The 14,381-nt window shown below is 45.2% G+C and overlaps 1 protein-coding gene across 4 annotated transcripts in view; it reads right to left on the bottom strand.

Moving 5' to 3' along the window:
- LOC121577563 (inositol 1,4,5-trisphosphate receptor type 1) overlaps positions 1–14,381 on the bottom strand; it is a 157,511-nt gene that overhangs the window by 23,248 nt on the left and 119,882 nt on the right. For 3 of the 4 annotated variants that reach the window (XM_041891269.1, XM_041891270.1, XM_041891271.1), the window contains 6 exons: positions 9,108–9,300; positions 7,768–7,890; positions 4,821–4,996; positions 3,757–3,921; positions 2,602–2,791; positions 513–608 (listed from right to left, as the gene is read on the bottom strand). In XM_041891269.1, coding sequence (XP_041747203.1) covers positions 513–608; positions 2,602–2,791; positions 3,757–3,921; positions 4,821–4,996; positions 7,768–7,890; positions 9,108–9,300 — 943 coding nt within the window. Of the gene's footprint in view, positions 1–512; positions 609–2,601; positions 2,792–3,756; positions 3,922–4,820; positions 4,997–7,767; positions 7,891–9,107; positions 9,301–14,381 lie in introns of those variants that run through there. The other variant, XR_006002656.1, reaches the window with a different exon arrangement.

The following is a 14,381-nucleotide window of genomic DNA, read 5'->3' as shown; positions in this document are numbered from 1 at the left end:
GATGGGTAGGGCCAGATTCGGCCTACATGATGACGCTATCAATTTTCATACTCTGACAGGTTCAATTTGTTAGAGACGATCCAATCGCTAATTAATTTGTTTTGTACAACGCCTTTCATTTTGAAGTCACACAAACGACTTCTAGGATGATAGTTTCAGACTGAATGTATGTAGCGATCGATAGAACAGCGGATTTCAATTCAAGGTGAGCATCAGGCAAGCTGTAGCTGCCTTAGCCTGATACCGAGGAGTGTTGTCCTCGATGCAGGATATTATGTTTTATCATGGGTGACAGAAGCCTCCACGACAACACAGGAGTCTGCCACAACTGCATCAGAGCCAGTCATTGGTTTAGTTTGTCACACACACAAAGCGCCTTGACGATGATCAAATGCCAATAATCTGATAAAGGCCTTTGAGAAATGATTTTGGTTGACAGAAACCTTTGCAGTAGGCCATAGGCTATTATTATTGTATAGTTTGCTGGAGTATTGTATTGTATTGTACTGTACCATCCACTTGAAGCTCTGTGGTGCAGTTGTTCTCTCCACTCTCAGACCGACACATCCCATCAGACACCAGCTTATTGGGCATAGTGGCCCCATTCTCTACAAGGGACATCAGATTAGTTAGCAACGTGCTAATGACAACTGGAAGAACAACACCTCCACATAACACTATTCTATAGTGTTCCCTGTCCCTGTACTACAGTGAGGGAAAAAAGTGTTTGATCCCCTGCTGATTTTGTACGTTTGCCCACTGACAAAGACATGATCAGTCTATAATTTTAATGGTAGGTTTATTTGAACAGTGAGAGACAGAATAACAACAAAATAATCCAGAAAAACACGTCAAAAATGTTATAAATTGATTTGCATTTTAATTAGGGAAATAAGTATTTGACCCCTCTGCAAAACATGACTTAGTATTATTTTATTTTTATTTTTTTTGGTACTTGGTGGCAAAACCCTTGTTGGCAATCACAGAGGTCAGACGTTTCTTGTAGTTGGTCACCAGGTTTGCACACATCTCAGGAGGGATTTTGTCCCACTCCTCTTTGCAGATCTTCTCCAAGTCATTAAGGTTTCGAGGCTGACGTTTGGCAACTCAAACCTTCAGCTCCCTCCACAGATTTTCTATGGGATTAAGGTCTGGAGACTGGCTAGGCCACTCCAGGACCTTAATGTGCTTCTTCTTGAGCCACTCCTTTGTTGCCTTGGCCGTGTGTTTTGGGTCATTGTCATGCTGGAATACCCATCCACGACCCATTTTCAATGCCCTGGCTGAGGGAAGGAGGTTCTCACCCAAGATTTGACGGTACATGGCCCGGTCCATAGTCCCTTTGATGCGGTGAAGTTGTCCGGTCCCCTTAGCAGAAAAACACCACCAAAGCATAATGTTTCCACCTCCATGTTGGACGGTGGGGATGGTGTTCTTGGGGTCATAGGCAGCATTCCTCCTCCTCCAAACACGGCGAGTTGAGTTGATGCCAAAGAGCTCGATTTTGGTCTCATCTGACCACAACACTTCACCCAGTTCTCCTCTGAATCATTCAGATGTTCATTGGCAAACTTCAGACGGCCCTGTATATGTGCTTTCTTGAGCAGGGGGACCTTGCGGGCGCTGCAGGATTTCAGTCCTTCACGATCATTGACAAGATCCTCCCGTGTAGTTCTGGGCTGATTCCTCAACGTTCTCATGATCATTGCAACTCCAAGAGGTGAGATCTTGCATGGAGCCCCAGGCCAAGGGAGATTGACAGTTCTTTTGTGTTTCTTCCATTTGCGAATAATCGCACCAACTGTTGTCACCTTCTCACCAAGCTGCTTGGCGATGGTCTTGTAGCCCATTCCAGCCTTGTGTAGGTCTACAATCTTGTCCCTGACATCCTTGGAGAGCTCTTTGGTCTTGGCCATGGTGGGGAGTTTGGAATCTGATTGATTGATTGCTTCTGTGGACAGGTGTCTTTTATACAGGTAACAAACTGAGATTAGGAGCACTCCCTTTAAGAGTGTGCTACTAATCTCAGCTCGTTACCTGTATAAAAGACACCTGGGAACCAGAAATCTTTCTGATTGAGAGGGGGTCAAATACTTATTTCCCTCATTAAAATGCAAATCAATTTATAAAACTTTTGACATGCGTTTTTCTGGATTTTGTTTTTGTTATTCTGTCTCTCACTGTTCAAATAAACCTACCATTAAAATTATAGACTGATCATTTCTTTGTCAGTGGGCAAACTTATAAAATCAGCAGGGGATCAAATACTTTTTTCCCTCACTGTATATGTTATGGATTTCCGGGATGTGAGGGACGTTGGTTATTGTGTGACTGTGTAACTCAGTAAGCCGTGGAAAGAATTTCCTCTCGACAGATCATTAACATCTAGCCTGGTCCCAGTGCTGTTTTACCAACTCCGTTGGAGTTGAGGAGTTGGCAAGACGGCAAAAACAGATCTGGGACCAGCCTAATAAACATCCCTGGTCTCCATAGATTTAAAAGAAATAGAACGGGCGCCCCCCATTCTGATCAATTATGCCATATTGAGTGGCCCCATAGCAGTAAAGCAGAAAGTAACTATTTCTATGGTCTCCTCCTCACCCAGAGTGGTGTTGGGAATGCGGTCCACCTCCAGGATGAAGTCATCCTTGAAGAAGATGTACCCCACGATGGAGAACAGGTAGACCAGGATGAGAGCCAGCACTGCTGTCAGTACGATGGAGCGACCGTTACGGGTCACACTCTTTATGACGTTCAGTAGTGTCTCCTCCCTGTACACCAGGTCAAAGAGCTGCACGAAGGAGACACAACACGGAGTTATAGCTAGACCTAATGTAGAAATAGAATGGAAAAAATATATAAATTATAGTAAAAAATAAATAAATCTGTTAAGACTTTTTTCTGACCATTATAAAGGTATTTTGTGTCTAGTTTGGAAATAGGTGTGTGTGTGTGTGTGTGGGGGGGGGGGGGGGTTGATACATTTGTACAAAAATAGAATCATTTGGATAATTAATGTCCTCTTTTTATGTGTCTCCTTTCATAGCTGTTCTATTTTCCTAAACAGATTCCCAGTCCTTTTCTCTATGACACCTAAGATTTGACATAACAGCAGTATCCTGTCATTCACATGGAAATATTCTGCTGCTCTGCATTTGCATTGGCAGCCCCTGGGCGTTGTAATTAGTTACCTAATGGAAAACATCCACAGACTCAGCCACATGCAGTACACCTGACACATCATAATAATATTATAATATAATATAATATGCCATTTAGCAGACGCTTTTATCCAAAGCGACTTACAGTCATGCGTGCATACATTTTTGTGTATGGGTGGTCCCGGGGATCGAACCCACTACCTTGGCGTTACAAGCGCCGTGCTCTACCAGCTGAGCTACAGAGGACCACATAATTCACCAGCAAGCATCAATCCAGCATCAATCCACACCTGAACTAACCAACAACAATAACATAACACAACCTGAGCCAGTTCCTGTTTGTTAAAAGCCCCTGTCCTTAAATACTCTGTGTGTGTGTCTGTCTTTGTGTGTGTCTGTGTGTGTGTCTGTGTGCCTTAAATGTGTCCTGAGACTGTGCTCGGAGCCAGAACCAAAGGCTTTTGAACCAGAGAGTTTGGCCATTGAGGTTTCTACCAACATTAGCTAATACTTCTAGACAGCTTCCTATTAAGTGTGACTGTGTGCTCACCAGCAGCCATATATATTAAAATACAGAATATATATGTAAATATACCAGTAGGCTGTAGAAGAAGACATGGACAAAGACCCCCAGGCTACAGATGATGAGGTACATAAGATGGTAAAGGAACTCAACGTCCAGGATCATGGCCTTGTAGCCCCGCGTGAACGTCCCTCTGTTCCCCACAAAACTCATCAAGAAGATGATCTTATTACACACCTGCAGGGACAGGAGAGATTCATATTTATTATCATTATTATTTTATCTAACCTTTATTTAACCAGGAAGTTCCATTGAGGTCAGATGACCTCTTTCACGAGGGAGACCTGACCATTAATGGAATGTGACATAACATTTAACTTAAAATATCCAGCCATAATGCTTTATAACTTATAACAAGGCTTATAATATGTTATTTCTTTCTATGCATAAAATGTGAATATTTTCATAGGACATGCACTACATGACATTCCATGATGACCATAAGACACAAATGTGATCCTACAGGACAGGCATTTAATGGATTAGCATTGGATTGTTCTTAGTAGTATAGTAGGAGTTGTAGTAGTTCTGGCGTTGAGAAGATGGGTGTGGGATCACTATCTATCCCCCAGCCACAGGGAGGGAGGGGAGACAGAGGGAGGAGAGAAATGCAGAAGGGGCCAGTTGAGGACACAGGGGGAATGGGCAGCGGTCCGTGTATAAGGGGCAGTTCCAGGGAATTTTGGGCAGCTGCAGGGGTGGTGTCAGCCTCCAGGGTCTAGTGACGCATTTCACAGCCAACCGCCTACACACTCAGGCTGTGCCAGGCCAGCCAGGGAGTCAGGCCAGCCAGGGAGTCACGCCAGGGGGTTACGCCACAGTCAGAATGGGCACTGGAATGGGTATGGGCTGGGGCGTGAGGGAGGTCTACATGGGGACAGGGTGTGTGGGTAGTGGGTACGTACAGGGGAGGGCATGGGCGGATGAATGTGGTGTGAAGGGGGCATGAGGAGAGAGGGGGGGCTACTGAGGGCTAGCAAGGTCATCTGGATTGACATCGGAGAACACGGAAATTAAGATTTAGCGTCGGACTACAATATAGTCAAACACACACATGTTTCCCGAAGCAGACGTACATTGAAGGCTCCAAGCAAGAAGAGGGTGGGCTCCAGGCCCACAGAGAAGATGAGGCGGAGGATGGTCGCAATGATGAGGGTGCGTACCCCGAGGGGCTGGGGCATGGCCACCACGATAGCCAACGATGCAAACATGCCCAACCAGAGCAGGGCAGACAGGTGGGGCTCCAGGGTACCTAGGGAGGACACACACACCACACCTTGTCAGCCTACACACCCCACTTCCACATAAGAATAATGCAATAAATTATGCAACTTGCTTCTGTAACCAGCCCCAGGCACTAAACCAGGGTCTTACTGCAGGCAGGCTTGTGTGTGTTTGCGTTCGTGTGTGTTTGCGTTCGTGCATGTGTGTGTTAGGGGGGGCCAGGAAGGAATGGGAGGCGGGGGGTAGAATTTGGGAAAAAACATATTGGGGAGAAAGGGGGGGAGAAGAGGAGAGAAAAGGGAGCAAGAGGAAAGAGGGAGCTAGTAATAGAAATAGAGCAAGAGGACAGTAATCCCCATTCATTTCTGGTTCCTGTAGAGGTCATATGACAGGTGACACTCGGCTGAGGCCTCCCGAGTGGCGCAGCGGTCTAAGGCACTGCATCGCAGTGCAAGCTGCGTTACTACAGATGCTGGTTCGATACCGGTTTGTGTAGCAGCCGGCCGCGACCGGGAGACCAATGAGGCGACGCACAATTGGCCCAGCGTCGTCCAGGTTAGGGGAGGGTTTGGCCGGCCGGGATGTCCTTATCCCATCGCCCTGTAGTGACTCCTGTGGCGGACCGGGCGCATGCACGCTGACACGGTCGCCAGGTGTACAGTGATTGGTGCGGCTGGGTTCCGGGTTAAGCGTGCATTGTGTCAAGAAGCAGTGCGGCTTGGCGGGGTTGTGTTTCAGGGGACGCATGGCTCTCGACCTTCGCCTCTCCCGAGTCCGTACGGGAGTTGCAGCGATGGGACAAGACTAACTACCAATTGGATATCACAAAATTGGGGAGTAAAAAATGATAATAATAAAAAATAAAATAAAAAATAATAGAAAATAAAGAAGAAAAAAAATACTCAGCTGAAAGAGTCATGAGGAATGGACTGACTGTCTGGGGTCTGCATGCTCTGCTTGGGTGTGTGTGATAAGAGCTCCATGTATAGTGTCTGCGGGCGACTGTACTGTATGTGTTGTGTCAGGCTAGGCTAGGCGTGTGGGGTCCTGAGTGACATAAGCCCCTACTCGTCAACAGGCAGACAGCGGCACACACTGATCTAGTTTGAGCATTCTTATCTAATTTCCATCCCTCATTCCAGAGCGGGGGGAGAGAGAGAGAGAGCGAGCGAGCGATTGAGGCCCTGAGCCATAAACAGAGTTGCTGAACCAGGCCAAAGGTATGTGGGGCCTCACGTGATCCCCTAACCCCCCTTCACACAGCTCTACTGTACTGTAGGGCGGGAAACACACGCACACTGGGCTGAACTGTACAGTGCTGTAATACTGCTGTAGTCTACAAGAGAGGCCTCATCCACAGCCATGCTACTCCACTCAGTTACAGTAGTTAGTGTGACTGCGTATAATAGCGTTCAAGTACATTGAAATGGGGTTGATGAGGGTTACTTTTCCACATGATAACATCTCTGTAGTTTTTGAGAGAGAGAGAGAGAGACAGAGAAAGAAGACAGAGGAGAGATTTTTAGCCTGTGATCCTGATCCCAGTCAGGTGGCCTGAGGTCAGAGGTCAATAGGTCAGAGGATGAGACGAAGGACGGAGATCACTGGGTCAGGGGGAGTTTGGGAAGGGAAGGCAAAGGATTTTGGGTCACTTCCCAGAGCCCAAAATGTCTCAACGGGAATATTTTACATTCTAAACCCCAGAGATCAGAATGCCCGGTACCTAGACTTACTGGTGTACTGTTTGGAAATATTTACGCTTGTGAAGAGGTAATAAAGTTAGCATATGGCAATATTGTATAAGTATAGCGTCAATCCCTCACATTGAAATACTCATAGCTAATAATATTATTGCCATGTGTTTACACAGATACAATTTCCCCCCATACAAAATTGTACAATACATTTAACTTGAGTGTGAGTACCATTTCTGTTGCATAATTAAGGAAATAATGTGTTATCTAAATAAGCCTCTATAAAACTACAAAACTACAAGCACACAGTGTAATATAAACACATCAGTCCATTGTCTACAATGACTTAACAAAATGTTCCACAGTTATTGTGCACTCAATGTTCCATAATGCACAAGTAGAGGAACACCTATAAAAAGGCACAAAATGGAGAAAAATATTATAGCCATCCAGTTGCACTGAAATACATGTAGAAGTCCATGTGATACAGTGCAACTGGGCCGGATCATATCACAGAGACCTAAGCCGTCCTCTGTTATTCCTGTTTTCAGCCCTCAGTGTTGTGTGTGCGACTCACGCAACCTTCCTCTGATCCAATGCTCTACACCAGCACTTCAAAGGGACATACAAATATGCTTGATCGCTCTGAGGGGAACAGAGCCGGGGCCGAAGCGCCCACATAAACAGACCATGCCATCAACACACATGAAAGAATCCACAATGGAAACAGCAAAAACCTGAAATCTCCTAAAACTCCTTCATATACAGGGAAGAGTCTGAGCATTGATTGAAGGTACATATGATGTCCCTAGTGACCAGGTACATGTAGACAATGGTTCATTTGTGAAAGTGTTTTCTTAAACCGACACTACATGCATAGACAGAATGAATGAATACCACAATCAGATGATTCAAAAGGACATAGCTACAGCATGTAAATCTTGAACCCATGTTCAATATTTTGAAAATCAATGAAATACCCTGATGTCCAGGGTTAGTATTGAATGTGGCTTGACAATCAAGGCTGGGGTGGGAGGGGTCAATGCTTTGGACCAGAGTCAGGGGTTAAAGGTTAAAGCTAGAAAATCGCTGGCACATGACTGACCTTCACGCAACCCCTCCAGGGGGTAGAAGAAAGCCACCAGCAGGTTCATGAGGACGGCCAGGTTGAAGGAGATGTTACTCCAGAATGACATGTTCCTGGAACACCAGTACAGTACAGGCTGGGCTAGAGGAGAGAGTGAGGGAAGGGGGGAAAGAGGTAGGGGGAGAGAGAGGGAGAGCGGTAGGGGGGAGAAAGAGGAGAGAGAGAGAGAAAGAGAACAAAAAAGAAAAAAGAGAAATAACAAACTTGACATTACACATTTTACCAATAACAGCATATCTATTGGACATTTCCTTATTTGGTATGATACTTTACAGCAGGCTCTGTATATCCTGTAGTACTCATAGCTGGAGGGCAGTGGTGTGTGAAAGCTGTGTGATACAGTGTATCAGTGCCTCGTACTGTAAGTGTGCAATAACAGAAAGGCTCAGTATTAAAGCACATACATTTTTATTATAGAATAAAGTGTTCAATGGTCAAATATTACACTTAACAGGTGCCATTTCTAGAATTGAGTGAAGAAAATGTACATCATTATAAGTATTTCTATATTTTTATTAGAAGTTTAAGCGGGGAGGAAAGAACCACAAAGGCAGAGGGGAGTTGAATGTCTCTGCTGTTCATGTTGGTTTAGGACTAGACACCCATGGGGAACATGACCATTAGACATCTCACTGTAACCTTTCCTCTACTGAAGCTGGCTGTCACCTCCCCTCCCCACAGATGACAGCCAATCTGGCCTGCTGGCACTGTTTATAGACGCTATTCTGTGTCGTTTTTCAGATTGGTTTTATTGGAAAATAGAAAATAGACGAGGGACTTTTCTCTTTCTGTCTGTCTGACAGTGAGAGAAAGTGTGTGGGCATGTGTCTGTGTATGCACAATGTGTAATTGTGTGTGTGTGTAGTGTGTATGTGAGAGTGTGTATTACTGTAAATGTGTGCGTGTGTGTGCTGTGCTCTCAGTTGTGATTCATACTGTTTCACGGCCCAGATGTAGCGGAATGCCCCTACAGCCCACTGACAGACTGACAAGACTAACAGACAGACAATGGAAAGAGGAGGTGTAATAGTGAAACACTAGCCTCTGCCAAAACACACAGAGAGAGGATGACACTGGCTCTATTAATACTAGCCCTGCAACAGCAACATTAACCCTTTCACAGCTTCTCTGGGTCACGTCATTAGATCACTAGGAAGTTTTGACATAACATACCACTTTTATATATATTTTTTATTTTATTTAGACTGCATCAAGTTAATGCAGTCAAATTTGAGAGGAAGTAGATGAATATCAATGAGTAAAACCCTCCTGAGAGGCCATTTTGAAGAGCTAGCTACCTCGTAGTTTCTTCTGCCAGTTCATCTCATTGAAGAGGTTCTCAGCGCTGAGGAAGAAGTCGTTGATCTTGCTACCCTGCTCGTCCCTTTCTGTGGTGTAATACACCCTCAATTTGGACTCACAGGTCAGGAACTCACAGATGTTGGGCACAGGGAACACGATCTCCTCCATGGTGCGGTCATGACGCACGATCTGAGAGGAGGACACACACAGGAACACACGCCGTCACTGTCAGCTCCATAGGTATAGAGTGGATCAGCGACTTAGGCCCCAGTTTGGGGAGCACGAGTGGGCCTGGACAGTGTAATTTAGCTCCAGGCTTGGAGTATTCCATTAGGCCTCAGATTTAGAAGAACTGAAATCTCTCTACGGCAGTGTTTCCCAATCCTGGTCCTGGGGACCCAAAGTAGTGCACATTTAGTTTTTTGCCCTAGCACTAATACACCTGATTCCACTAATCAAAGGCTTGATGAGTTAATTAGTTGGATCAAGTGTGTCGGTACTAGGACAAAAACAAAAATGTGCACTAGGGTTGGGCGGTATCCAGATTTTCATACCGTCATTCCGTTTCTGTACAATACTGGGGTATGCGGTATTACCGGAAGTGCACACAAGGGGCGCTATTTCACAAATAAATTATAATAACACACACACACACACATATATCTATCTATCTACATACAGAACCAGTCAAAAGTTTGGACACACCTACTCATTCCAGGGTTTTTCTTTCTTTTTACTATTTTCTACATTGTAGAATAATAGTGAAGACATCAAAACTATGAAATAACACATATGGAATCATGTAGTAACCAAAAAAGTGTTAAACAAATCCAAATATATTTTATATTTGAGATTCTTCAAATAGCCACCCTTTGCCTTGATGACAGCTTTGCACACTCTTGGCATTCTCTCAACCAGCTTCATGAGGTAGTCACCTGGAATGCATTTCAATTAACAGGTGTGCCTTCTTAAAAGTTAAGTTGTGGAATTTCTTTCCTTCTTAATGCGTTTGAGCCAATCAGTTGTGTTGTGACAAGGTAGGGGGGGGGGTATACAGAAGATAGCCCTATTTGGAAAAATACCAAGTCCATATTATGGCAAGAACAGCTCAAATAAGCAAAGAGAAATGACAGTCCATCATTACTTTAAGACATAAAGGTCAGTCAATACGCGAACTTTGAACGTTTCTTCAAATGCAGTCGCAAAAACCATCAAGCGCTATGATGAAACTGGCTCTCATGAGGACCGCGACAGGAATGGAAGACCCAAGAAACATCTGCTGCAGAAGACAAGTTCATTAGAGTTACCAGCCTCAGAAATTGCAGCCCAAATAAATGCTTCACAGAGTTCACGTAACAGACACATCTCAACATCAACTGTTCAGAGGGGACTGTGTGAATCAGGCCTTCATGGTCGATTTGCCGCAAAGAAACCACTACTAAAGGACACCAATAAGAAGAAGAGACCTGCTTTGGCCAAGAAACACGAGCAATGGACATTAGACCGGTGGAAATTTGTCCTTTGGACTGGAGTCCAAATGTGAGATTTTTGGTTCCAACAGCCGTGTCTTTCTGAGACGCGGTGTGGGTAAGACACGGCGTGGGTGAACGGATGATCTCCGCATGCGTATTTCCCACCATAACATTTACATTTACATTTACGTCATTTAGCAGACGCTCTTATCCAGAGCGACTTACAAATTGGTGCATTCACCTTATAGCCAGTGGGATAACCACTTTACAATATGTTATTTTTTTAGCTGGTGGGGTAAGGGGGGGTAGAATGATGACGTTATCCTATCCCAGATATTCCTTAAAGAGGTGGGGTTTCAAGTGTCGTTGGAAGGTGGTGAGTGACTCCGCTGTCCTGGCGTTGTGAGGGAGCTTGTTCCACCATTGGGGTGCCAGAGCAGCGAACAGTTTTGACTGGGCTGAGTGGGAACTGTGCTTCCGCAGAGGTAAGGGGGCCAGCAGGCCAGAGGTGGATGAACGCAATGCTCTCGTTTGGGTGTAGGGACTGATCAGAGCCTGAAGGTACGGAGGTGCCGTTCTCCTCACAGCTCCGTAGGCAAGCACCATGGTCTTGTAGCAGATGCGAGCTTCAACTGGAAGCCAGTGGAGTGTGTGGAGGAGCGGGGTTACGTGAGAGAACTTGGGAAGGTTGAACACCAGACGGGCTGCGGGATTCTGGATGAGTTGTAGGGGTTTAATGGCACAGGCAGGGAGCCCAGCCAACAGCGAGTTGCAGTAATCCAGACGGGAGATGACAAGTGCCTGGATTAGGACCTGTGCCGCTTCCTGTGTAAGGCAGGGTCGTACTCTCCGAATGTTGTAGAGCGTGAACCTATAGGATCGGGTCACCGCCTTGATGTTAGCGGAGAATGACAGGGTGTTGTCCAGGGTCACGCCAAGGCTCTTCGCACTCTGGGAGGAGGACACAACGGAGTTGTCAACCGTGATGGCGAGATCATGGAACGGGCAGTCCTTCCCCGGGAGGAAGAGCAGCTCCGTCTTGCCGAGGTTCAGCTTGAGGTGGTGATCCGTCATCCACACTGATATGTCTGCCAGACATGCAGAGATGCGATTCGCCACCTGGTTATCAGAAGGGGGAAAGGAGAAGATTAGTTGTGTGTCGTCTGCGTAGCAATGATAGGAGAGGCCATGTGAGGATATGACAGAGCCAAGTGACTTGGTGTATAGCGAGAATAGGAGAGGGCCTAGAACTGAGCCCTGGGGGACACCAGTGATGAGAGCACGTGGTGTGGAGACAGATTCTCGCCACGCCACTTGGTAGGAGCGACCGGTCAGGTAGGACACAATCCAAGAGTGAGCCGCGCCGGAGATGCCCAGCTCGGAGAGGGTGGAGAGGAGGATCTGATGGTTCACAGTATCAAAGGCAGCAGACAGGTCTAGAAGGACAAGAGCAGAGGAGAGAGAGTTAGCTTTAGCAGTGTGGAGAGCCTCCGTGACACAGAGAAGAGCAGTCTCAGTTGAATGACCAGTCTTGAAACCTGACTGGTTTGGATCAAGAAGGTCATTCTGAGAGAGATAGCAAGAGAGTTGGCTAAAGACGGCACGCTCAAGAGTTTTGGAGAGAAAAGAAAGAAGGGATACTGGTCTGTAGTTGTTGACATCAGAGGGATCGAGTGTTGGTTTTTTGAGAAGGGGTGCAACTCTCGCTCTCTTGAAGACGGAAGGGACATAGCCAGCGGTCAAGGATGAGTTGATGAGCGAGGTGAGGTAAGGGAGAAGGTCACTGGAGATGGTCTGGAGAAGAGAGGAGGAGGTGTTGGAGGAGCATGGAGGTGGAGGTGTTATGGTGTGGGGGTGCTTTGCTGGTGACACTGTCTGTGATTTATTTAGAATTCAAGGCACACTTAACCAGCATGACTACCATGTGGGAACTCCCTCAAGACTGTTGGAAAAGCATTCCAGGTGAAGCTGGTTTAGAGAATGCCAAGAGTGTGCAAAGCTGTCATCAAGGCAAAGGGTGGCTATTTCAAGATTCTCAAATATAAAATATATACTTACATTTGTTTACTACATGAGTCCATATGTGTTATTTCATAGTTTTGATGTCTTCACTATTATTCTGCAATGTAAAAAATAGTAAAAATAAAGAAAAACCCTTGAATGAGTAGGTGTGTCCAAACCTTTGACTGGTAGCGTACATACATACATACATACATACATACAGTGCATTGCAAAAGTATTCATCCCCCTTGGCATTTTTCCTATTTTGTTGCATTACAACCTGTAAATTAAATTGATTTTATTTGGATTTCATGTAATGGAAATACACAAAATAGTCCAAATTGGTGAAGTGAAATGAAAAACATAACTTGTTTAAAAAAAAAATAAGAAATTGATAACGGAAAAGTGGTGCGTGCATATGTATTCACCCCCTTTGCTATGAAGCCCCTAAATAAGATATGGTGCAACCAATTACCTTCAGAAGTCACATAATTAGTTAAATAAAGTCCACCTGTGCGCAATCTAAGTGTCATATGATCTGTCACATGATCTCAGTATATATACACCTGTTCTGAAAGGCCCCAGAGTCTGCAACACCACTAAGCAAGGGGCACCACCAAGCAAGCGGCACCATGAAGACCAAGGAGCTCTCCGAACAGGTCAGGGACAAAGTTGTGGAGTACAGATTATAGGGTTACAAAAAAATATACGAAACTTTGAACATCCCACGGAACACCATTAAATCCATTATTAAAAAATGGAAAGAATATGACACCACAACAAACCTGCCAAGAGAGGGCCGCCCACCAAAACTCACAGACCAGGCAAGGAGGGCATTAATCAGAGAGGCAACAAAGAGACCAAAGATAATACGTAAATATGTGTGCACACATGACTAAGTCACTTTGGATAAAAGCGTCTGCTAAATGGCATATTATTATTATAACCCTGAAGGAGCTGCAAAGCTCCACAGTGGAGATTGGAGTATCTGTCCATAGGACCACTTTAAGCCGTACACTCCACAGAGCTGGACTTTACGGAAGAGTGGCCAGAAAAAAGCCATTGCTTAAAGAAAAAAATAAGCAAACACGTTTGGTGTTCGCCAAAAGCCATGTGGGAGACTCCCCAAACATATGGAAGAAGGTACTCTGGTCAGGTGAGACTAAAATTGAGCTTTTTGGCCATCAAGAAAAACGCTATGTCTGGCGCAAACCCAACACCTCTCATCACCCGAGAACACCATCCCCACAGTGATGGTGTGGGGATGTTTTTCCCATCGGCAGGGACTGGAAAAGTGGTCAGAATTGAAGGAATGATGGATGCCGCTAAATACAGGGAAATTCTTGAGGGAAACCTGTTTCAGTCTTCCAGAGATTTGAGACCTTCCAGCAGGACAATGACCCTAAGCATACTGCTACACTTGTGTGGTTTAAGGGGAAACATTTAAATGTCTTGGAATGGCCTAGTCAAAGACCAGACCTCAATCCAATTGAGAATCTGTGGTATGACTTAAAGATTGCTGTACACCAGCAGAACCCATCCAACTTGAAGGAGCTGGAGCAGTTCTGCCTTGAAGAATGGGAAAAAATCCTAGTGGCTAGATGTGCCAAGCTTATAGAGACATACCCCAAGAGACTTACAGCTGTAATTGCTGCAAAAGGTGGCTCTACAAAGTATTGACTTGGGGGAGTGAGTTTGCTCAAGTTTTCATTTTTTTGTCTTATTTCTTGTTTGTTTCAAAGTAAAAAATATTTTGCATCTTCAAAGTGGTAGGCATGTTGTGTAAATGAAATGATA

Source organism: Coregonus clupeaformis, chromosome 12 (genome assembly GCF_020615455.1).
Source record: "Coregonus clupeaformis isolate EN_2021a chromosome 12, ASM2061545v1, whole genome shotgun sequence".
NCBI classification, from domain to species: Eukaryota; Metazoa; Chordata; class Actinopteri; order Salmoniformes; family Salmonidae; genus Coregonus; species Coregonus clupeaformis.
The sequence above is the reverse complement of the archived record's forward strand: the minus strand, read 5'-3'. Positions and strand labels throughout refer to the sequence as shown.